This window comes from Oncorhynchus masou, chromosome 30 (assembly GCF_036934945.1).
Source record: "Oncorhynchus masou masou isolate Uvic2021 chromosome 30, UVic_Omas_1.1, whole genome shotgun sequence".
Classification (NCBI taxonomy): Eukaryota; Metazoa; Chordata; class Actinopteri; order Salmoniformes; family Salmonidae; genus Oncorhynchus; species Oncorhynchus masou.
Window position 1 is genome coordinate 57,981,789 of NC_088241.1, and position 23,874 is coordinate 58,005,662.

Consider the following 23,874-nt stretch of genomic DNA (forward strand, 5'->3'; position numbering starts at 1 on the left):
ACATTTTCCTATTTTTTTTTCAAAGTTTGGGTTTGGAATTCATTGGAAGCTCCAAAGAGAAGTTTAATCTATTCATAGATGTTGACGAAACATCAGTACCGTACCAGTAATGTGGAAGTTGGACGTGAATGAATTTTCAAAAGCAAATGTAATTAATTAATCAATGCCAATGATTAATCCTACCTTGGTAGGCTATGTGGGTATCAAACTTTAATTAACCTGCGAAGTGACTTCATCTAGGTTAGTTTGGAAAAAGTTTACAATGTCTTATTAAAAAGTCAACAAATGGGATATTATTTAAAAGATCCATTTGAGAATGTAAATCTGGCAATTTCACTTATTATTAGTTCAATTGAATAAGACATTGATATCTGTCTGGATATCATAAGTAATGACTTGAGTGTGTCCTGAATAATTCTTGAAGGAAAGTACTGGCACACACTGAAATCAAACGGATGTACGCGGGGCGGGACTTCCATTCCGCAAGGCGGAGGAAGCACGAGAGAGACAGAGATAATTATTGCTGGTCAAGCTAATATCTCCTGAATTTCAATCAGCTAGAAAAGGGGCTGGGTTTGAGTGAAAGAGCGGGAAGACTAAAGAACAAAGGGAGAAGCGATGTCTCTAATGGGCCGTAGCCAGCTACTCTATCATAAATACAGAATCTTATGCATTCTAAATTACCGCCCATTTGGAAAAGGAAAATGTAATAAATGTTTACTCTGAGCTGCGCTTCAATAGGTTGGTGGTAGATGGAAGGCCGTGTTGCCCAACAGTCCTTTGTCCTTTGAAGAGTGTCTCTGGTGGTGAACGGTAAATGTTGTAGTGTCGTCGTTGTGTGGTAGATGGAATACTCTGTCTGTCCTCTCCTCGCCCACGTTTACAGAGGCTGCTGTTAACTCAACGGCTAGGAGGTATCACTTCTGTTGCGAATAAGAGTTCAAAGTTCATACCATTCGCAACCAAAGCTCACGCTGAGGTTGGCTTCGTTCTGTAGTTATTATATGAACCCTTCTGACATCGGACCATCATCCAAATGTACCCGGAACAGAAAGTTATATTGTCGTCAAGGCTTTATATAGGAAGGGAGAGGAGGGCGTGTTTCGTAGTTTATAACCAATATCTCTTCACGTAGGCGGGCCACTGAGTCAGGCCTAATTCACTTATGAAAACCCAATTCTCACATTTTAGAAGCTAAACTCACAAACGTTTAAATTGCACAACAATTCCATGTGAATCTGATAACTGTAATGTGTAGAGTTTCAACTGTACAGATTTTGTCATCCTATCATTGATGAGAATGTCTCAGATGACAACCGAACTGACATCATATTCATTAAGTACCAACGCATATGTTCAACTGGTTGGATTACCAAAATATCGTTAATTTCCCACCAACTTCTGATGTTCCCAGAATCTCTATATTAACCAATGAGTTTTCAATAGTCACATCAGTAGGGTAGAGAGAGGAAAAAGGGGAGAGAGGTATTTATGACTGTCATAAACCTACCCCCAGGCCAGCGTCATGACAGCATTGACTGACCTTCATGTCTTAAAGTCGTGATGGACTGTTTCTTTTTGCTTATTTGAGCTGTTTTTGTCATAATATGGACTTATCCCTGTTTGGTAAAATACCATCTTCTGTATACCACCCCTACCGTGTCACAACCCAACTGATTGGCTCAAATGCATTAAAAGGGAAAGAAATTTCAACTTTTAACAAGGCACACCTGTTAATTGAAATGCACTCCAGGTGATGACCTCATGAAGTTGGTTGAGAGAATGCAAAGAGTGTGCAAAGCTGTCATCAAGGCAAAGGGTGGCTACTTTGAAGAATCTCAAATCTCAAATATATTTAGATTTGTTTATCACTTCTTGGGTTACTACATGATTCCATATGTGTTATTGCATTGTTTTCATGGCTTCACTGTTTATTCTACAATGTAGAAAATAGTACAAATAAAGACAAACACTTGAAAAAGTATATGTGTCCAAACTTTTGACTGGTACTGTATACTTTCAATATTCATGTTTATATTTTTCAATATTCATATGTTAATGTGTTTTTTTCCATTGAAATTAAAATACTTCTGGTATTACAGAGCAAAGTGGCAAAGCTTCATATGACACCACTGCTTGCTTTGTCGCACTTACAGATGAATCATTATGGAGTCTTAAAGATGTACTATGCAGAAATCGCTCTGCCATTTTCTGGTTGCTAAAATTCTATTAGTTCACATCATTTCAGATTGTGACAAAACATACAAGTATAGTGTAGATAATCATTGTACCATATAAACTACTGTGGAATGTATTTTCAGCTGTTTGAAGTTTGTGTACAAAACCAAAGGTAAAAGACGAGAACTCATTTTTAAAATGGGAAGCTTACAAATAGCACACATAGAACTTAGACTTGCATTCAATGAGAGTGACAGATCTATAACTCACATTTCTATGTGAATTTTGTTGGATCGCCCAAAAAGTTACACATTGCAGCCATAAAGGAGGCCTGGGTAAGGCCAAAATGTGACATTTTTCAACTTAAATTATTTATCAATTATGCTTTTAGATACAAAATATATGCCAACAATCCTTCATCCAAAGGAGCATTCTATGGATTAAATTTAGTGAAAATCTGAAATCTTTTTTTTTTTTCCCTGGTTTCTTGAGGAATCACTCAATAGCAGTGGTATCGGCTTACGTTCTAGTATTCACATCCTCTCCATCCACTATAGAAACACCTCAGGGCATGGAATTGTCAAGTCGTAGACGCTGTTTATAGAGAGAAGACGAGGTATTGAGTTATTAAAGCAGCTGGGTTTTGGCTTTGGAATGTGGTGGTGAGTTGAAGTGAGAATACCTGGGAGGAAGATGTTCCCTAATTAACTCGAAATTAGAGCCTAATTGGAAGGGCTGTGAATTGTTCTGCTTGGATGGTGTCAGTGTGTGACTCACTAGAGAACCACAGGAGTTGAGCGGGGCCTCAGTTCCCCATTGTTCTGCATTCAAAACTGGGAACTTTTTCTAATGAGAAATTCCTTTGATGGTGGCCAAACCATTTTGGAAATAAATAGCATTTGTCTCATATACCTTTGTCACAGGGCCAGGTGTCCTACGGGACCAAACTGAGCTCACATTTATCCATATCCTCTCGATTACTCTACTGCATCATGGCCAAATGTTTTATTGTTATTCTTTTTTTGTTGTTGTGAGAATTGGTTGGAAGCCTATTACTTTTTTTGTTACAAACAGCTGTCAATTAAGGCATGACTTTGCTTTTATTTCCTGTCTTCCAGATGTCTTCATGGCTGTGGTGGAGGTGGTGGTGCCGCTTTTGGAAGAGGCGTGCCCTAGCCCTCGGCTGGAGCAAGGGGCGTGCCCTAGCCCTCGGCTGGAGCAAGGGGCGTGCCCTAGCCCTCGGCTGGAGCAAGGGGCGTGCCCTAGCCCTCGGCTGGAGCAAGGGGCGTGCCCTAGCCCTCGGCTGGAGCAAGGGGCGTGCCCTCCTGGAGCAAGCCCTCGGCTGGAGCAAGGGGCGTGCCCTAGCCCTCGGCTGGAGCAAGGGGCGTGCTGGAGCAAGGGGCGTGCCCTAGCCCTCGGCTGGAGCAAGTGGCGTGCCCTAGCCCTCGGCTGGAGCAAGGGGCGTGCCCTAGCCCTCGGCTGGAGCAAGGGGCGTGCCCTAGCCCTCGGCTGGAGCAAGGGCGTGCCCTAGCCCTCGGCTGGAGCAAGGGGCGTGCCCTAGCCCTCGGCTGGAGCAAGGGGCGTGCCCTGGCCCTCGGCTGGAGCAAGGGGCGTGCCCACTTAAGGAGGGAGAGGCGTGCCCAGGCCCTCGGCTGGAGCAAGGGGCGTGCCCACTTAAGGAGGGAGAGGCGTGCCCAGGCCCTCGGCTGGAGCAAGGGGCGTGCCCACTTAAGGAGGGAGAGGCGTGCCCAGGCCCTCGGCTGGAGCAAGGGGCGTGCCCACTTAAGGAGGGAGAGGCGTGCCCAGGCCCTCGGCTGGAGCAAGGGGCGTGCCCACTTAAGGAGGGAGAGGCGTGCCCAGGCCCTCTGCGGGAGGATGGGGCGTGCCCAGGCCCTCTGCGGGAGGATGGGGCGTGCCCAGGCCCTCTGCGGGAGGATGGGGCGTGCCCAGGCCCTCTGCGGGAGGATGGGGCGTGCCCAGGCCCTCTGCGGGAGGATGGGGCGTGCCCAGGCCCTCTGCGGGAGGATGGGGCGTGCCCAGGCCCTCTGCGGGAGGATGGGGCGTGCCCAGGCCCTCTGCGGGAGGATGGGGCGTGCCCACTTGAGGGAGAGGTGTGCCCTAGCCCTCTGCGGGAGGAAGGGGCGTGCCCTAGCCCTCTGCGGGAGGAAGGGGCGTGCCCTAGCCCTCTGCGGGAGGAAGGGGCGTGCCCTAGCCCTCTGCGGGAGGAAGGGGCGTGCCCTCTGCGGGAGGAAGGGGCGTGCCCTCTGCGGGAGGAAGGGGCGTGCCCTCTGCGGGAGGAAGGGGCGTGCCCTCTGCGGGAGGAAGGGGCGTGCCCTAGCCCTCGGCGGGAGGAGGGGGCGGAGGCGGAGCAGGAGCCCAAAGAGTCTTCCTCAGGTACAGTATAGAAAACCATGCTGTAGGCTTTAAAATCAGTATAATTCCACCCAACCACTTCGATAAGATCGTCTCCGCCCTCTTGTTGTGGGTGTCACTTTTGAAAAAGAAACACCACAGCTTCGATTCAATTAAACATGCTATTTGATTCAGGATGATAAACAAGCTGGAGCTCTTATTTAATTGGCTTTCTCCATTCCAGGTGCTGAACCTGCGCAGGAGATCCAGGTGACCGTTACCCTGACGGAGGGCCCGGAGTCTCCCCAGAGGTCTGGAACTCTAGTGGGCGTGTCACCGCTCGCCTCCCAGAGTCCCGCAGCACCCAGGGCTGACGACGACCAACAGGAACTGGAAATATCAGACTCTCCAGAAGCGGCAAAAAGGGTGGAGCTTGAAGAGGCGTTGCCCCACAATGCAGAGGAGACCAAATCGGAGGATTCCAAAACCACTTTTACTCCGCCCACCAAAGAAATATCCCATGAGCCTTTGGAGGAGACTACCGAGGAGCCCCCTGTAGAGGAGGAGAAGCCTATGGAAGTAGAACCTGTGGAAATGACATCTTCAGATTTGGAACAGGCTGTTGAGGAGAATGTTCTGGAACCTATGCAGGAGGAGCAGGGTGCAGTTGCGGAAAAGGAGGTTGTGCAGAAGGAGTTAAAGGACGAGGGGGAGGATTTGCCTCCAATTGTTTTAGATGAGGGGGAGTTGTTGCCTTCAAATGTATTGCCAGTTGAAGAGGATACAATCAGAGAAAAGGAGCTTAGTCCCATGGCTGAACTTCCTGAATGGAAGAGCACGGTAGACATGGATACCACGGTAGACATGGATACCACGGTAGAAATGGATACTACCCCTGCCAGCAACTGCAGCTTCTCGGACTTCGGCTCTCCGAGGGGAGAGAGCAAAGCCCCCAAGGCCTCCCCTGGATTGTCTCCCAAGCTCTCGTTTGGGCTGGCCCCATCCCCCTTCTCTACAGAGGCCTCCCCTAGGAAAGCCAGCCCACCCCAGGTTCAGGTCCAAATCCAGGCCCAGGCTTCGCCTCAGGTCCAGCCTTATCCTGGATACGGTGCTAGTGTGCCTCCCACCAACACAACCTTTATTCCCCTCACCCCCAAGATTGGAATGGGGAAGCCTGCCATCTCCAAGAGGAAGTTCTCCCCAGGGAAGCCAAGGGTGAAGCAGGTAAGGCTGTTTATCTCTTTGTTACTGTCTTTGGGTCCTTACAGAAAAGTTTCTGCCCCAAAACTGTACCGGAAGGGTTAAAGCTCTTGAAGGTCTGTAGCTCTTCTCCCAGGCCTATATAGTTTCAGCAAGGTCTGTATCTCTTCTGCCAGACCTATAACTATTCTAGCAGCTTTTCACTTCTTCTACCAAGTCTGTAGCTTTTCTGTAGTCTATTCCAGTCTGTAGCCATTCTACCAAGCCTATAGCAGTTCTTTGAGCAGGCCTATAGCAGCTCTTTGAGCAGGCCTGTAGCAGCTCTTTGAGCAGGCCTGTAGCAGCTCTTTGAGCAGGCCTGTAGCAGCTCTTTGAGCAGACCTATAGCAGCTCTTTGAGCAGACCTGTAGCAGCTCTTTGAGCAGACCTGTAGCAGCTCTTTGAGCAGGCCTGTAGCAGCTCTTTGAGCAGGCTTGTAGCAGCTCTTTGAGCAGGCTCTTAGGACGGTCTGTAGCTTTTCAACCAGGTCTGTAGCTCTATCCAAAGATCTTTGGAATGCTCCTAGTCTTCCAGAAGCCTTCTACCTTCACAGGAGGACATGTTTGATAGTGGTGCAGATAGACTGCTCTGCCGTGGTGGGAGTTGTGATCCTCTGTCTGATCCACAACTCGTATCCCCTCTCTCTGTAGTTATAGTCCCTTTGGTGTTGCTCAGTCACATTGATTAGTGCCAGTGTGGAGTGTGCATTAATGAATGTTGAGAGGTCGTGGCTGCTTTCTTGCTCTCTCTTTTTGGCTCCCTTTCTTGCGCTCTTGCTTTCTCTGTCCCTTTACCCATCTTCTCTCGCTCTTGCCGTCTGTCTCCCTTGTTCTTTCTCCCTCCTCTCTCTCCTCCTCTTTCTTTAGCTCTCTATCTCTTTCTAGCCTTCAAGTCTGTGCCAAGGGTTTGATGCTGGGGAGAAGGAGGGGCACTACATAAGGGAGTCTTTTTTGGAGGTGTTTTAATTTGGATATGAACTCATTGAGGCGCAAAGCACGACACAAACCCATTTCCACCAAGCTGAGGGAAGAGGGAGGACAGCCAAAACTGTCAAAAGTGGAAATTCAACTTGGCTCCTCTGTATATCTCAGCCCAAAGGCAGCTATAGAATCTATAGCCTTTTTTGTTTGTTTTTTCAATTATAGAGGTTAATGTTTGTTGTTTTTTTTACTTCGATTTGTGAGTATATTATAATATACATATACTTTTTCGTTGTTGTCAGGATCTGTAAGAACTCACATTTTAAAGAAGCCACCTTGCTTCGACTTCGGGCAAACATGTACAATACTTCTATTTGATTGGCACATTTCAAGTGGTTTGCTGTGTGTATAACACATCACTGGAGTCTATACAGAAGTTTCTGAGCTGAAGTTTTAGTCCATACTTTTTCTTCTACTTCTTTAGTTTTTCCCCCTACTTCCTGTTATCTCAGGGGGATTGCACTTTCCAGTATAGGATCATTTACAGGGTGGGCTTCCATCGCTAGAATCAGCTGGGATTTCCTGTGTGTGGTGTGTCTACTTGCCTGCCGGCATGAGCTCTACTGCTCGTGTGTGTGTTTGCATACGTGCTTCCTTGTGTGCAGTGTGCACTCCCATGAGTGCTGGTGTGTGTGGGGGGGGATTAGCCTAGCTCCTTGGCACGTTTATGTTGTGTAAATGAGGCAGCAGAGCTTCGTTTCCTTGAACCAGGCTACTCCCCAATGGACTTGCTTTGAGACAGGCAGTGATGCATTTGTGGGAAGGTTCTAAGCTGGAGTAATTTCAGCACACTGTGTTTAAAATACAACATGAGATGTGTTATGCCATACAGTTTTTGTGGAGATTTTTTTCAGAGCGAACAGCATGTCTCTAATAGAGGTCGACCGATTATGATTTTTCAATACCGATGCCGATTAATCTTCCGATTTAAAAAAACATTTATTTGTAATTTTATTTGTAATAATGACAATTACAACAATACTGAATGAACACTTATTTTAACTTAATATAATACATCAATAAAATCAATTTAGCCTCAACTGAATAATGAAAAATGTTCAATTTGGTTTAAATAATGCAAAAACAAAGTGTTGGAGAAGAAAGTAAAAATGCAATATGTGCCATGTAAGAAAGCTAACGTTTAAGTTCATTGCTCAGAACATGAGAACATATGAAAGCTGGTGGTTCCTTTTAACATGAGTCTTCAATATTCCCAGGTAAGAAGTTTTAGGTTGTAGTTATTATAGGAATTATAAGGCTATTTCTCACTATACCTTTTGTATTTCATATACCTTTGACTATTGGATGTTCTTAAAGGCACTTTAGTATTGCCAGTGTAACAGTATAGCTTCCATCCCTCTCCTCGCTCCTACCTGGGCTCGAACCAGCAACACATCGACAGCAGCCACCCTCCAAGCAGCGTTACCCATTGCTCTATCAAATCATAGACTTAATTATAACATAATAACACACAGAAATACGAGCCTTTGGTCATTAATATGGTCGAATCCGGAAACTATCATCTCGAAAACAAAACATTTATTCTTTCAGTATTTTATCTAACGGGTGGTATCCATAAGTCTAAATATTCCTGTTACATTGCACAACCTTCAATGTAATGTCATAATTATGGAAAATTAGTTTGCAAAGTGCCAGGGGGCCCAAACTGTTGCATATAGCCTGACTCTATGTGCAATGAACGCAAGAGAAATGACACAATTTCACCTGGTTAATGTTGCCTGCTAACCTGGATTTCTTTTAGCTAAATATGCAGGTTTAAAATATATACTTCTGTGTCTTGATTTTAAGAAAGGAATTGATGTTTATGGTTAGGTACACGTTGGAGCAACGACAGTCCTTTTTCGCGAATATGCAACGCAGGACACGCTAGATAAACTAGTAATATCATTAACCATGTGTAGTTATAACTAGTGATTATGATTGATTGATTGATTGTTTTTTTACAAGATAAGTGTGATGCTATCTAGCAACTTACCTTGGCTATTTACTGCATTCGTGTAACAGGCAGGCTCCTCGTGAGGCAGGTGGTTTGAGCGTTGGACTAGTAACCGTAAGGTTGCAAGATTGAATCCCCGAGCTGACAAGGTAAAAATCTGTTGTTCTACCCCTGAACAAGGCAGTTAACCCACTGTTCCTAGTCCGTCATTGGAAATAAAAATGTTCTTAACGGACTTGCCTCGTTAAATAAAGGTTAAGGTATAAGAAAAAAAATGTAAATGAAAAGAAAATTGGCGTCCAAAACTACCCACTTCCGATTGTTTTGAAAACTCCCTAATTAATCGGCCATTCCGATTGATCGGTCGACCTCTAGTCTCTAATATTATACTGACAGGTTATCAACAATACCATCTGAGTAAGAAATCCTACGCAGTGAAACATGAAACCCAAATGTGGCACAGTGTCCTCCCTACTTTATTGAAGCATTTTAAAATTCATGGGCCATTTCCGTTGTGTTTATGTGAAATATGGCGGGGGGGGGGGGGGGTACTTGGCTGTTGTAAGAGGATAGAGAGGTGTACCACTACACTGATGGCTAATATTGCTGCTAGATTAGGAAGATGTGCCAGGGCACAGATATGCTTAATATTTTTCTACTGCACGATATGAAATACTTCTCCCGTGCTCCAGTATTCTGAGTCAATCGCTCCGGAGACTGTTCTGACCTACTGTCAAGTGGTCCAATATGATCTGGATGGTGATTCACTGGTCCAGTGTCAGTGGTGTAAGGTACTTAAGTTAAATACTTTAAAGTTCTACTTAAGTAGTTTATGTGGGTATCTGAACTCAACTATTTCTATTTGAGACTTTCATTCCACTACATTCCTAAAGAATCAGACAACCAAATGCAAGTCTGATAGAACTGGCACTATTGGTTCTTCCTAAGTTGTGCCCTCCCTAGAGCCGTGGCGACACTTAGAGCCAATAGGTGCATGTTATTGTCGTTGATGGCTGTGAACAGGAAGTCTTCTCAAAGGATGTCTTATTGCTTAGTCTACCTGTTTAATGGATAACGTGTAGAATTAGGTTGCGTAGGAAGTCGGGCAGTTTGACAATATTTGTGGTCATGTCACATATTTATGATGGAAGCGGCAAAGAAAGTCTCTGTCCTCTCACATGGAGTAGACCATCTCTCCCAGTTCAGTCCCCCTTTCACTCTCTCTGACATTGAACGTCTCTGTCCTCTCACATGGAGTAGACCATCTCTCCCAGTTCAATCCCCCTTTCACTGTCTCTGACATTGAACGTCTGTCCTCTCACATGGAGTAGACCATCTCTCAGTTCAATCCCCCTTTCACTGTCTCTGACATTGAACGTCTCTGTCCTCTCACATGGAGTAGACCATCTCTCAGTTCAATCCCCCTTTCACTCTCTCTGACATTGAACGTCTGTCCTCTCACATGGAGTAGACCATCTCTCAGTTCAATCCCCCTTTCACTCTCTCTGACATTGAAAGTCTCTGTCCTCTCGCATGGAGTAGACCATCTCTCCCAGTTCAATCCCCCTTTCACTCTCTCTGACATTGAAAGTCTCTGTCCTCCCACATGGAGTAGACCATCTCTCCCAGTTCAATCCCCCTTTCACTCTCTCTGACATTGAAAGTCTCTGTCCTCCCACATGGAGTAGACCATCTCTCCCAGTTCAATCCCCCTTTCACTCTCTCTGACATTGAAAGTCTCTGTCCTCCCACATGGAGTAGACCATCTCTCCCAGTTCAATCCCCCTTTCACTCTCTGACATTGAACGTCTCTGTCCTCCCACATGGAGTAGACCATCTCTCCCAGTTCAATCCCCCTTTCACTCTCTCTGACATTGAACTTCTCTGTCCTCTCACATGGAGTAGACCATCTCTCCCAGTTCAATCCCCCTTTCACTCTCTGACATTGAAAGTCTCTGTCCTCCCACATGGAGTAGACCATCTCTCCCAGTTCAATCCCCCTTTCACTCTCTGACATTGAATGTCTCTGTCCTCTCACATGGAGTAGACCATCTCTCCCAGTTCAATCCCCCTTTCACTCTCTGACATTGAACTCTCTGACATGGAGTGACCAAGTTCAGTCCCCCTTTCACTCTCTCTGACATTGAACGTCTCTGTCCTCCCACATGGAGTAGACCATCTCTCAGTTCAATCCCCCTTTCACTCTCTCTGACATTGGCATGTTTTGGGTTCAGCCTAACTATTGACGGAGGCTTGCTTCTGAGCATACTGTATTCACATGCATGAGCTTGAAGATGGCATGATCATTTTCTTTTCAGTATCAATGAATGTATTGAACTCCTACATCACCAGTCCTTTGCACCCTGTACAGGATCTACTGAAATCTCTCTCTCTCCAAGCCTATCTTTTGCGCACTGCCACTTTTAAGTTATCTCATGCTTAAGGGAATGCTATTTGGTTTCTGACAGTTTCAATAAGTGCTTGACAGGGGATTTGGGACGAATGTATACATGAGATGTAGATGGATAAAAACGCAGGAAGCAAGTGGAGAGCGAGAAATCCAACCCACGGCTCTGATATATTATTAATCGGCCCGAAATGATTTCACTTATGCAAAACAAAAAAGGAAAAAGGCCTCTCAGTGATTGTGTTATTGAGTCTAATTATATAGCCTCTCGCTGATTAGCTCATTAAACAAACTAAACGCCTCCCAGTGACGATTCTAAAATGAAATTCCCTAACAACGGTCGCTGTGTTTAACTCGACAGCAGCGACGGCGCGCTGTCATGCTGACATAATCATAACTTGTTTTGTAAACACGCCAACAAGCCACGCTGCTGCCATGGCAACCAGCAGGCCTGACACTGGATAGTGTGGATTTGTGGGTTGACTGTTGCAGAGCACTTGACTAGGCATAGTGTTATTAGACCCAATAGATGTGCAAACACTGTCTTGTCTTCTGTCAGACTATTAAACTAGACCCGCTTCTTGCAGACGTCAGTATTGAATTTTATCGTTGTCCACAATCTCCCTTTTACTTTTGATTTGCAATATATTTCCAATTTGAATAGTACTGCATCTCCAAATTAAAGTGAGTTCAGCTTATCTTCTCATGTATAGGATCTGTCCCAAATGTCTCATATCTCGCTCGTTTCTTGGCTGTTTATAAAAAATGCCTGTCTGTCTTGTATTCAAATTTTATTTTGTTGTTGCTTCGTTTGTTTTGTTTGGCTGTTGCATTTACTGCATTTGCCCCTCACTCCCAACCCCTCTTCCTCTGTGCCCCTCCTCCCCACTCCCTGCCCCTCTTCCTCCCTGCCCCTCCTCCCCACTCCCTGCCCCTCTTCCTCTCTGCCCCTCCTTCCTCCTCTCCACTCCCCGCCCCTCCTCCCCACTCTCTGCACCTCCTCCCCACTCTCTGCACCTCCTCCCCACTCTCTGCACCTCCTCCCCACTCCCTGCCCTTCCTCCCACTCCCTGCCCCTCTTCCTCTCTGCCCCTCCTCCCCGCTTCCTGCCCCTCTTCCTCTCCGCCCCTCCTCCCCACTCCCTGCCCCTTTTCCTCCCTGCCCCTCCTTCCTCCTCCCTGCCCCTCCTCCCCACTCCTTCCCCACTCTCTGCCCCTCTTCCTCCCTGCCCCTCTTCCTCTCTGCCCCTCCTCCCCACTTCCTGCCCCTCTTCCTCTCCGCCCCTCCTCCCCACTCCCCCTCCTTGCCCCTTTCCTCCCTGCCCCTCCTTCCTCCTCCCTGCCCCTCCCCCCCCACTCCTTCCCCACTCCTGCCCCTCTTCCTCCCTGCCCCCTTCCTCCCTGCCCCTCTTCCTCCCTGCCCCTCTTCCTCCCTGCCCCTCTTCCTCCCTGCCCCTCTTCCTCCCTGCCCCTCTTCCTCTCTGCCCCTCTTCCCTCTGCCCCTCCTTCCTCCCCATTCCCTGCCCCTCCTCCCCACTCCCTGCCCCTCCTCCCCACTCCCTGCCCCTCCTCCCCACTCCCTGCCCCCCTCCCCACTCCCCCTCCCTGCCCCTCTTCCTCTCTGCCCCTCCTCCCCCTCCCTGCCTCTCCTCCCCCTCCCTGCCTCTCCTCCCCCTCCCTGCCTCTCCTCCCCACTCCCTGCCTCTCCTCCCCACTCCCTGCCTCTCCTCCCCACTCCCTGCCTCTCCTCCCCACTCCCTGCCTCTCCTCCCCACTCCCTGCCTCTCCTCCCCACTCCCTGCCCCTCTCCTCCCCACTCCCTGCCCCTCTTCCTCTCTGCCCCTCCTCCCCACTCCCCCCTCCTTGCCCCTCTTCCTCCCTGCCCCTCCTTCCTCCTCCCCCTGCCCCACACTCCCTGCCCCCACTCCCTGCCCCCACTCCCTGCCCCCACTCCCTGCCCCCACTCCCTGCCCCTCCTCCCCACTCCCCCTCCCTGCCCCTCTTCCACTCTGCCCCTCCTCCCCACTCCCCCTCCCTGCCCCTCTTCCTCTCTGCCCCCCTCCCCCTCCCTGCCTCTCCTCCACACTCCCTGCCTCTCCTCCCCACTCCCTGCCTCCCTCCCCCTCCCTGCCTCTCCTCCCCACTCCCTGCCTCTCCTCCCCCTCCCTGCCTCTCCTCCACACTCCCTGCCTCTCCTCCACACTCCCTGCCTCTCCTCCACACTCCCTGCCTCTCCTCCACACTCCCTGCCTCTCCTCCACACTCCCTGCCTCTCCTCCACACTCCCTGCCTCTCCTCCCCACTCCCCCCTCCCTGCCCCTCTTCCTTTCTGCCCCTCCTCCCCACTCCCCCTCCTTGCCCCTCTTCCTCTCTGCCCCTCCTCCCCACTCCCCCTCCCTGCCTCTCCTCCACACTCCCTGCCTCTCCTCCCCACTCCCTGCCTCTCCTCCCCACTCCCTGCCTCTCCTCCCCACTCCCTGCCCCTCTTCCACTCTGTCCCTCCTCCCAACCTCTCTTCCCCTCCTCCCCACTCCCTGCCCCTCTTCCTCCCCACTCCCTGCCCCTCTTCCTCTCCATTCCCTGCCCCTCCTGTCCACTCCCTGCCCCTCTTCCTCACTCCCTGCACCTCTTTCTCTCTGCCCCTCCTCTCCACTCCCTGCCCCTCTTCCTCTCTGCCCCTCCTCCCCACTCCCTACCCCTCCTCCCCACTCGCTGCCCCTCTTCCTCTCTGCCCCTCCTCTCTGCCCCTCCTCTCCACTCCCTGCCCCTCTTCCTCTCTGCCCCTCTTCCTCTCTGCTCCTCTTCCTCTCTTCTCCTCTTCCTCTCTGCTCCTCTTCCTCTCTGCTCCTCTTCCTCTCTGCTCCTCTTCCTCTCTGCCCCTCTTCCTCTCTGCCCCTCTTCCTCTCTGCCCCTCTTCCTCTCTGCCCCTCTTCCTCTCTGCCCCTCTTCCTCTCTGCCTCCTCCCCACTCCCTGTCCCTCTTCCTCTCTGCCCCTCCTCCTCTATGCCTCCTCCCCACTCCCTGTCCCTCTTCCTCTCTGCCCCTGCCCCTCCTCCCCCATCAGGGAGCATGGAGTAACCGTAGGGCTTCGAGCCCCCCCTCTTGGTCCCAGCAGGACCCCTCGGAGGGGGGGTGGGATGGCCCACAAACCAGGCAGCTGCAAGAGGCACCCGTCTGGAGCATGAGAGTGGTAAATGGAGTGCTTATGATGTCCACACCCCCACCCCCCTTTCACTCAGTGGTTTAGCCTGGCCAGGTGAGGACAGATTTAGATATGACACGGTACACACACTTTGCCACCTGCAGAGAAGTACGGAAGGGAAATCCATGTAAACAGAGGCTTTGCAAATGTTTATGAATGGCGTTTATTGTCCTATAAATTAGCTTTGTTAGCATTTAGCGTTGTTACCATTACCAGAATGACAAGAATACCAGACTGATGGTGGCGTGAGACGAACGGGAAGCAGAGCTCAATCCAGTCGGGGTTTCCTGTCTGTCACCCCCACTGCAACCCTTTAGTCCGGACTTTGTGACAGGACTCCACTTTGACGCTAACACTCCACAACAAGCCTCCTCAGTCAGTCTGTAACTGATAGGTGTTATGAAGGTGGACTCCTGTGGGAAGGACTATCACTTGTTCCTGTGTCAACACTCCATCAACTGGCTGGCTTTGGCACAGTCCTCTCTTTTATAACTTTATATAAAACTTGCAACAGTCTTCCTGATTTGAAGGACTGACTCGAAAGGGTGGGGGAACCATAATTAAGAGTGACGTTAGTGTCCATGGGGAGATGGAAAATGTATTTGACCTAAAAAGAAAATGTTGATCTCTCCCTCCCTCAGGCTTTTGTCATGCATATATTATAAAGCACCACACACATGCTTTAAAAGGCGGTAGTGCTGAGCGATTAGTGCTTTTTGAGGTCGCTTCAGGTTTCTGTTACATTATTAAAGAAAGAATCATGGTTTTCGGTATCAAGATTTTTTAAAATATACAATTTATTGTGAAATAATGACAGTACAATGATTTCAGAGTTTTTTTTAAATGGAAATTCCAAAGCCAAATATAGTAAACATTCATTTGCCAAAACATTGAAAATAGTCCGTTGCATCAGGTCCACATTGGGTAGACGTCAATAGAAAAATAGGAAATAACTATGAAATTATAAAATATTTCTGTTGTGTATATGTTATCTCTGCTCAGAGAGTAGCAGTCAGCCAGCCAGATGTAAACAATGATGAGATGCTCACATCTACGCCGTAACAATGGGAGTCGCTGTCCCAAAGGTGGGAAGGCAGATGCAAAAGCTTAGATGGGATTTTGGGGGGATTCATTTTAACAAATTTTGTTAAGAGTGAAATATCTCGTTTCGCCTCTTCCTCTCTGAGCCAGAAAAACTGGCGCAATGTATTGTGGTGATTATAGTTAATTACCACATTTCTGCGCTGAACTAGGTTGAATATTTGCTTAATGAAAACTACAACTCCCTTCAGCCTTAGACTTAATTTCAGCCTCAGACTTAATTTCTCAAATTTCTCAGGAATGATTTGATATCTCGCTAGAGAAACCGAGTGTTGGGCTCACACACAAAAATTGAATTCAAGTAATTGAACCAAAGTCAGTCAGTTATTTGTTTGATACCCCCCAAAAAATAATAATCGCTCAGCACAGGAAGGTGGACCATTTTTATGTCTCTACGTGCAGTATGAACAAAGTTAGAGGAAGCATACGCTACTGTACCTGTAGACTTCCAGTCATTGCGCTAACGCTAGTGAGCATTGGCTCACAAAACTGGCTTGAACATACTGCACACACAGACATAAAAATGTTATCCACAAGTTAATCTGACTCTGGGTAAGTAGAAAAGTGTAATTGTCAGAATCTCGCAGTTTAAATCACTTTATGCTAATGTTCACATTTTGAATTTGCTTGACAGTAAATGCAGCTGGGGATATTAATATTGTGGCTCCGTGGGGAAGTCCTTTAGGATTTACTTTTGACGGCAGTAGATGCAGGAGTGTGTTTTGGGAAATGTGTTTATTGTTCGCCAGCGAAAAAACGCAGAGGAATGTTGTGATTGGCTGATGACATGTTATCTCTTTCCCTCCACTTCCCTCTTTCATTCCTCTCTCCTGTTCTCACACACACACACACACACACACTTCTCTCCCTCTTGCCTGTCTCTCTCCTCACACTCTCTCCTCCATCCCTCCTTCTTTTTCCTTCACAGGGTCGTGGTTCAACCTTCCCTGGAAGGCGGAGACCCCGGGGAGCCAATCTGTCTGGGCGCGGGGGCCGCGGACGCTCCCGAGGACTCAAGGCCTACACCAGCTTTGCCGTAACCCCTGGGGTACGAGCCCTCGCCCCCTCCCTTCATCCCGATCTACTGCCTCCCTAAACCCCTCCTCCTCTCCCCATCTTCTGCATACATTCATAAAACAGTGGCCAAATGTGCTTAGCTTAGGCCAGAGAGCGCTCTCACGTTAACAAGAGCAATGCACTCTATCTCTATTTTGGCATGAGGGGTGGTACAGGGGGAGGGGTATAAATGCTATGTCATACACAGCGGTGACATGTTTTTTCCTCCCACTAAAAACGGTGGGTGGTTGATTGGGAAAATGTGTCCAATGTGGATTTATATACTGTACATTGTGGGTACCTTTTAAGGTAGACACAGGAGAAGTCTCAATGCTGTATTGAGTGTACACGCTAGATAATTGAATTTTAGGTGAGAACACACACACACACACACACACAACCATACAGACAGTGCCCCACCCCCACGCACACAACCTCACACCCTCTCCCACCGAGCAAACATGTCTCTACCCGGTTGAGTGTTATTGGAATCCAATACGGGAGGTAGGTAGGCGTTAAGTAAGACTGTAATCAGATCTGCTGCAGCCAGCCACTAGGCAGCATGCTTGTTGACACGCGCGTGTCCTGGTAATGCTGATCTACTGAACCATGCTGTGTGTTTGTCCTTGTGGATGACATGATAATATAGCTACACAGTCTAGAGGTATGACAGCTAGTCACATGAAAAGTGCTGCCATGTCATAGACCTAGATCCTGATTATGCCTGGAACATGTTTTCTACCTCAACTGAAAAATACTGTACGGGACCAAGCACAACGTTACAGATTTTGAACACAATCTTACTATCAGTTTTAATTTCAAAAGACAAATATTAATTTTTTCTAATCTGTTAATTAACCCCTGCTTGTGTGTGTGTGTTGTATGTTGTGTGTGTGTCCAGGCCAGTTTTGTGGAGCAGCCGTACCTGGTGGTGGAGGAGAACACAATGCATAACACTGTGGTCATGTTCTCAACCTCAGACCACTTCACACTCAAACAGGTCAGTACCAACACCATGGTCATGTTCTCAACCTCAGACCACTTCACTCAGACAGGTCAGTACCAACACCATGGTCATGTTCTCAACCTGAGACCACTTCACACTCAGACAGGTCAGTACCAACACCATGGTCATGTTCTCAACCTCAGACCACTTCACACTCAGACAGGTCAGTACCAACACCATGGTCATGTTCTCAACCTGAGACCACTTCACTCAGACAGGTCAGTACCAACACCATGGTCATGTTCTCAACCTCAGACCACTTCACACTCAGACAGGTCAGTACCAACACCATGGTCATGTTCTCAACCTGAGACCACTTCACTCAGACAGGTCAGTACCAACACCATGGTCATGTTCTCAACCTGAGACCACTTCACTCAGACAGGTCAGTACCAACACCATGGTCATGTTCTCAACCTCAGACCACTTCACTCAGACAGGTCAGTACCAACACCATGGTACCAACACCATGGTCATGTTCTCATGTTCTCAGACCAGTACCAACACCATGGTCACCACTCAGACCACTTCACTCAGACAGGTCAGTACCAACACCATGGTCATGTTCTCAACCTCAGACCACTTCACTCAGACAGGTCAGTACCAACACCATGGTCATGTTCTCAACCTCAGACCACTTCACTCAGACAGGTCAGTACCAACACCATGGTCATGTTCTCAACCTCAGACCACTTTACTCAGACAGGTCAGTACCAACACCATGGTCATGTTCTCAACCTCAGACCACTTTACTCAGACAGGTCAGTACCAACACCATGGTCATCAAATCAAATCAAATTTATTTATATAGCCCTTCGTACATCAGCTGATATCTCAAAGTGCTGTACAGAAACCCAGCCTAAAACCCCAAACAGCAAGCAATGCAGGTGTCATGGCTAGGAAAAACTCCCTAGAAAAGCCAAAACCTAGGAAGAAACCTAGAGAGGAACCAGGCTATGTGGGGTGGCCACCGGGTAGAGATTATAACAGAACATGGCCAAGATGTTCAAATGTTCATAAATGACCAGCATGGTCGAATAATAATAAGGCAGAACAGTTGAAACTGGAGCAGCAGCACGGCCAGGTGGACTGGGGACAGCAAGGAGTCATCATGTCAAGTAGTCCTGGGGCATGGTCCTAGGGCCGCGGTTCAGTTGAAACTGGAGCAGCAGCACGGCCAGGTCACTCAGACAGGTCAGTACCAACACCATGGTCATGTTCTCAACCTCAGACCACTTCACACTCAGACAGGTCAGTACCAACACCATGGTCATGTTCTCAACCTCAGACCACTTTCAGACACTACCAACACCATGGACAGGTCAGTACCAACACCATGGTCATGTTCTCAACCTCAGACCACTTTACTCAGACCATGGCCATGTTCTCAGACCACTTCACTCAGACAGGTCAGTATCAACACCATGGTCATGTTCTCAACCTCTGACCACTTTACTCAGACAGGTCAGTACCAACACCATGGTCATGTTCTCACACCATGGTCATGAGACCACTTCACTCAGACAGGTCAGTACCAACACCATGGTCATGTTCTCAACCTGAGACCACTTCACTCAGACAGGTCAGTACCAACACCATGGTCATGTTCTCAACCTGAGACCACTTCACTCAGACAGGTCAGTACCAACACCATGGTCATGTTCTCAACCTCAGACCACTTCACTCAGACAGGTCAGTACCAACACCATGGTCATGTTCTCAACCTGAGACCACTTCACTCAGACAGGTCAGTACCAACACCATGGTCATGTTCTCAACCTGAGACCACTTCACTCAGACAGGTCAGTACCAACACCATGGTCATGTTCTCAACCTGAGACCACTTCACTCAGACAGGTCAGTACCAACACCATGGTCATGTTCTCAACCTGAGACCACTTCACACTCAGACAGGTCAGTACCAACACTGTGCTTATGTACCAACATACTTCAGTATATACAGTTGAAGTCAGTTTTTCACAATTCCTGATTTAATCCTAGTACAAATTACTTGTCCTAGCTTAGTTAGAATCACCTCTTTATTTTAAGAATGTAAAATGTCAGAATAATAGTAGAGAAAATGATTTATTTCAGCTTTGATTTATTTCATCACATTCCCAGTGGGTCAGACGTTTACATACACTCAATTAGTATTTGGTAGCATTGCCTTTAAATTGTTTAACTTGGGTCAAATGTTTCCGGTAGCCTTCCACAAGCTTCCCACAATAAGTTGGGTGAATTTTGGCCCATTCCTCCTTACAGAGCTGGTATAACGGAGTCAGGTTTGTAGGCCTCCTTGCTCGCACACGCTTTTTCAGTTCTGACCACATTTTGTATAGGATTGAGTTCAGGGCTTTGTGATGGCCACTCCAATACCTTGACTTTGTTGTCCTTAAGCCATTTTGCCACAACTTTGGAGTATTCTTGGGGTCATTGTCCGTATCGAAGACCCATTTGCGTCCAAGCTTAACTTCCTGACTGATGTCTTGATTTTGCTTCAATATATCCACATGAATTTATCTACTCATGATGTTTTCTATTTTGTGAAGTGCACCAGTCCCTCCTGCAGCAAAGCACCCCCACAACATGATGCTGCCACCCCCATGCTTCACGTTTGGGATGGTGTTCTTCTTCTTGCAAGCCTCCCCCTTTTTCCTCCCAACATAACGATAGTCATTATGGCCAAACAGTTCTATTTTTGTTTCATCAGACCAGAGGATATTTCTCCAAAAATTATGATCTTTGTCCCCATGTGCAGTTGCAAACTTTAGTCTGGCTTTTTTATGGCGGTTTTGGAGCAGGGGCTTCTTCCTGGCTGAGCGGCCTTTCAGGTTATGTCAATATAGGACTTGTTTTACTGTGGATTTAGATACTTTTGTACCTTCACAAGGTCCTTTGCTGTTGTTCTGGGATTGATTTGCACTTTTCACACCAAAGTACGTTCATCTCTAGGAGACGGAACGCGTCTCCTTCCTGAGTGGTATGATGGCTCCATGGTCCCATAGTGTTTATACTGGAGTACTATTGTTTGTACAGATGAATGGGTGCCTTCAGGCATTTGGAAATTGCTCCCAAGGATGAACTAGACTTGTGGAGGTCTCCAATTTTTTTCATTATTTTCTTTAGGAATGTAGTGAAGTACAAGTTGTCAAAATTATGAATAGTAAAGTAAAATACAGATACCCCAAAAAACGACGTAAGTAAAAATACTTTAAAGTACTACTTAGGTAATTTACACCACTGCTCTGAAGAGATGCTGAGTCGTGGAAGTCAGAAGCACCCTGGGTCACTCTACTTGTTATTGCGTGAGCGTTGTCTTGATGTATGCTGGGGAAAGTGTCTCCATTACTGTTGGGAAATGTAACTGGCACTTGTTTTCTCTCCTTTTTCACTTTTCTTCCCCCCCACGACTCTCTGCAAATCTCTTCCCTCCGCATCCTTTTCTCTCATTCCACTGCTCCCTCAAAATGTTCCCCTTTCTCCCTCTCTCTACCTCTCTCCCTCCCTCCCTTTTTCCCTCTCTCTACCTATCTCCCTCCCTCCCTTTCTCCCTCTCTCCCTCCCTCCCTTTCTCCCTCTCTCTACCTCTCTCCCTCCCTCCCTCCCTTTTTCCCTCTCTCTACCTCCCTCCCTCCCTTTTCCCTCTCTCTACCTCTCTCCCTCCCTCCCTTTCTCCCTCTCTCTACCTCCCTCCCTCCCTCCCTTTTTCCCTCTCTCTACCTCCCTCCCTCTCTTTTTCCCTCTCTCTACCTCTCTCTCTCCCTCCCTCCCTTTCTCCCTCTCTCTACCTCCCTCCCTCCCTCCCTCCCTTTTTCCCTCTCTCTACCTCCCTCCCTCCCTTTTTCCCTCTCTCTACCTCTCTCCCTCCCTCTCTCTACCCCTCTCTCTCCCTCCCTCCCTTTTTCCCTCTGTCTAATATCCTTTCTATTTCCTTCTCTCCCTCCCACAGGACATGTGTGTGGTGTGTGGGAGTTTTGGCCAGGGGGCAGAGGGCAGGTTGCTGGCCTGCTCTCAGTGTGGCCAGTGTTACCATCCCTTCTGTGTCAACATCAAGGTGAACCCATCTCTTTTTTTGTTTTCACAAGATCAGCTTTAAAACCATAGCTCTCTGATTATTTTCTCTTTCATGAGATACAGATGGTGGTTTTGCTTATTGTGTGTGTGTTAAATATATTTGGTATTATATATTCAATAGGCTTTAGATAGACGGAGCGATAGAGAGATCAATATTGAAATCATTTCTGAGATCGAAAGAGGTGATTATCATCAATACGTCACAGAAATAGTTAATTTCACAATACAAAAAGGATTGAGAATCGATTTTTTTTTTTTACAAGAATCTACCATTGTTCACCCCTTCCATGTTTAATTTCAATGGCTGTTCTCCCTTTTAGTTCCCATCGAACTTGCCTCCCGGTCATATTGAGATCACCTCCTATAATGACTGTATACCCTACGCATAAAAGTACCACCACAGAAGTTCCGTTTACTTATAGCCTACGTTTTAAATTTGGTTCTTGTATCAAAAAAAATATCGGCTTTGGCTTTTAAAAGTGTTTCTATTTCGTGTTTCCTAAAAGCCACGTAGATTATACTTGAAGGTGTTAATTTGGTATGGCATCATCAAAAAATATAGGGTGACACACTATGTAGGGCGAGGTTTGGCCCCTTTTTGTTTTTGCATCACCTGTAGATGGTGAGGAGAAGTGACAGCGTTTGACAGTTTGAGCTCTCAAAAGGGAACAGAGGCAGGGCAGAGGGCTTTCTTTCCTATCTCTAAAAGGTCATACCCAACCAGCCAATGATGTATAAAAACACTGAATATGTCTGTCAGTGAATAATGTGCAGTCTGTCTGTCTGTCTGAAAGCCATATGAACATTTACTGTACCAGTGTTAGATGCTAAGTAACTGAATGGTTTCCATATGTACGAAGAGAAACACGGCAGACTCACTGAGTCAGCAATGAGACAGGGACTGATCGTTATTTTTCGACCAAAAGTTTCAGTTTCGGTTACGTAAGCATGTGGCTGTTCCTCTTCCATTCCCACGACTCTTTTAGGCCCTAGGAAACTCATCTGGGTGTGTGTGTGTGTGTGGGGGGGGGGGGGGGATAGTTTAGTTGTGTAGTTGCCAGGTGATTCCCTACAGATAGTAATAGGTTCTGTGTCGACCTCCAAAAGCAGCCTTGAGCCACTTGACTTTTTCAACATTTTTTCAACATTTTGCTACGTTAGCCTTATTCTAAAATGGATGAAGTAAAAATGTTCCCTCATCAATCTACACACACTACCCCATATTGACAAAGTGAAAACAGGTTTTTAGAAATTTTACACATTTAAAAAAAAAAAACACCACTTTATTTACTTTCAGACCCTTTGCTATGAGTCTCGAAATTGAGCTCAGGTGCATCCTGTTTCCATTAATCTTTATTGAGATGTTTCTACAACTTGATTGGAGTCCTGTGGTCTCCATTGACCTGTGGTCATTCAATGGTATGGACATTATTTGGAAAGGCACACACCTGTCTATATAAGGTCCCACAGTTGACAGTGCATGTCAGCAAAAACCAATTATTGAGATCGAAGGAATTGTCCGTGGAGCTCCGAGACAGGATTGTGTCGAGACACAGATCTGGGGAAGGGTACCAAAAAATGTCTGCAGCAATGAAGGTCCACAAGAACACAGTGGCCGCCATCATTCATTTTGCTTTGTCATTATGGGGTATTGTCAATAACAGATAAATGTGTGTAGATTGATGAGGGGGGAAAAGTATTTAAATCAATTTGAGAATAATGCTGGAACCTACCAAAATGTGTAAAAAGTCAGGGGGTCTGAATACTTTCCGAATGCACTGTAGGGTGTCGTTCCTGCAAATAACACCTCAACCAGTCGCCACTCCAAGCCGCGTCATAGTTCATTATAGTTGGAAACGTAGCCTTTTCAATGAATCAATAGTATGTTAAGCAGTTGTTTTTGCTTTTATGATCGCCATATGCATGCTGTCGCGTTTGCCTAATCTGACTCCTCAATGTATTCAGTAGAGTTGCCCCGTATAGAATGTACAAGGCTATTTAAAGGAGCATTTATCTGTTATTGACATCATGTTGAGAATAGGTAATTTGTGTCCGCCGTCTCAGTCTACCAGCTCCAATGGAAACGGTGGCCTACTATACAAGTAATCTATAATACATTTAGTAGTAATTTGATCATGGTATTGGGTAACTGTTTACTATGCAATCTCTAAATACCTGACCCAGAGTCATTGACTAAAAAGCCATTTTAATGGAGATATCCATTGACCCTGTTTTTTAGTCCAGGAGTGGATGTAATCTGGTTGGCTAGGCCATCCAAGTAAAAATCGTTGGACCAACGTCAGCCTGTTATGTGATATTCCCC

At 47.1% G+C, this 23,874-nt stretch overlaps 1 protein-coding gene across 1 annotated transcript in view; it reads left to right on the forward strand.

Moving 5' to 3' along the window:
* LOC135521673 (histone-lysine N-methyltransferase 2C-like) overlaps positions 1-23,874 on the forward strand; it is a 262,868-nt gene that overhangs the window by 183,399 nt on the left and 55,595 nt on the right. Inside the window, 7 exon segments of the mRNA XM_064947353.1 lie at positions 3,297-3,606; positions 3,698-4,572; positions 4,775-5,754; positions 14,177-14,302; positions 16,344-16,463; positions 17,373-17,471; positions 21,427-21,531. Of these exon segments, the coding sequence (XP_064803425.1) occupies positions 3,297-3,606; positions 3,698-4,572; positions 4,775-5,754; positions 14,177-14,302; positions 16,344-16,463; positions 17,373-17,471; positions 21,427-21,531 (2,615 nt within the window).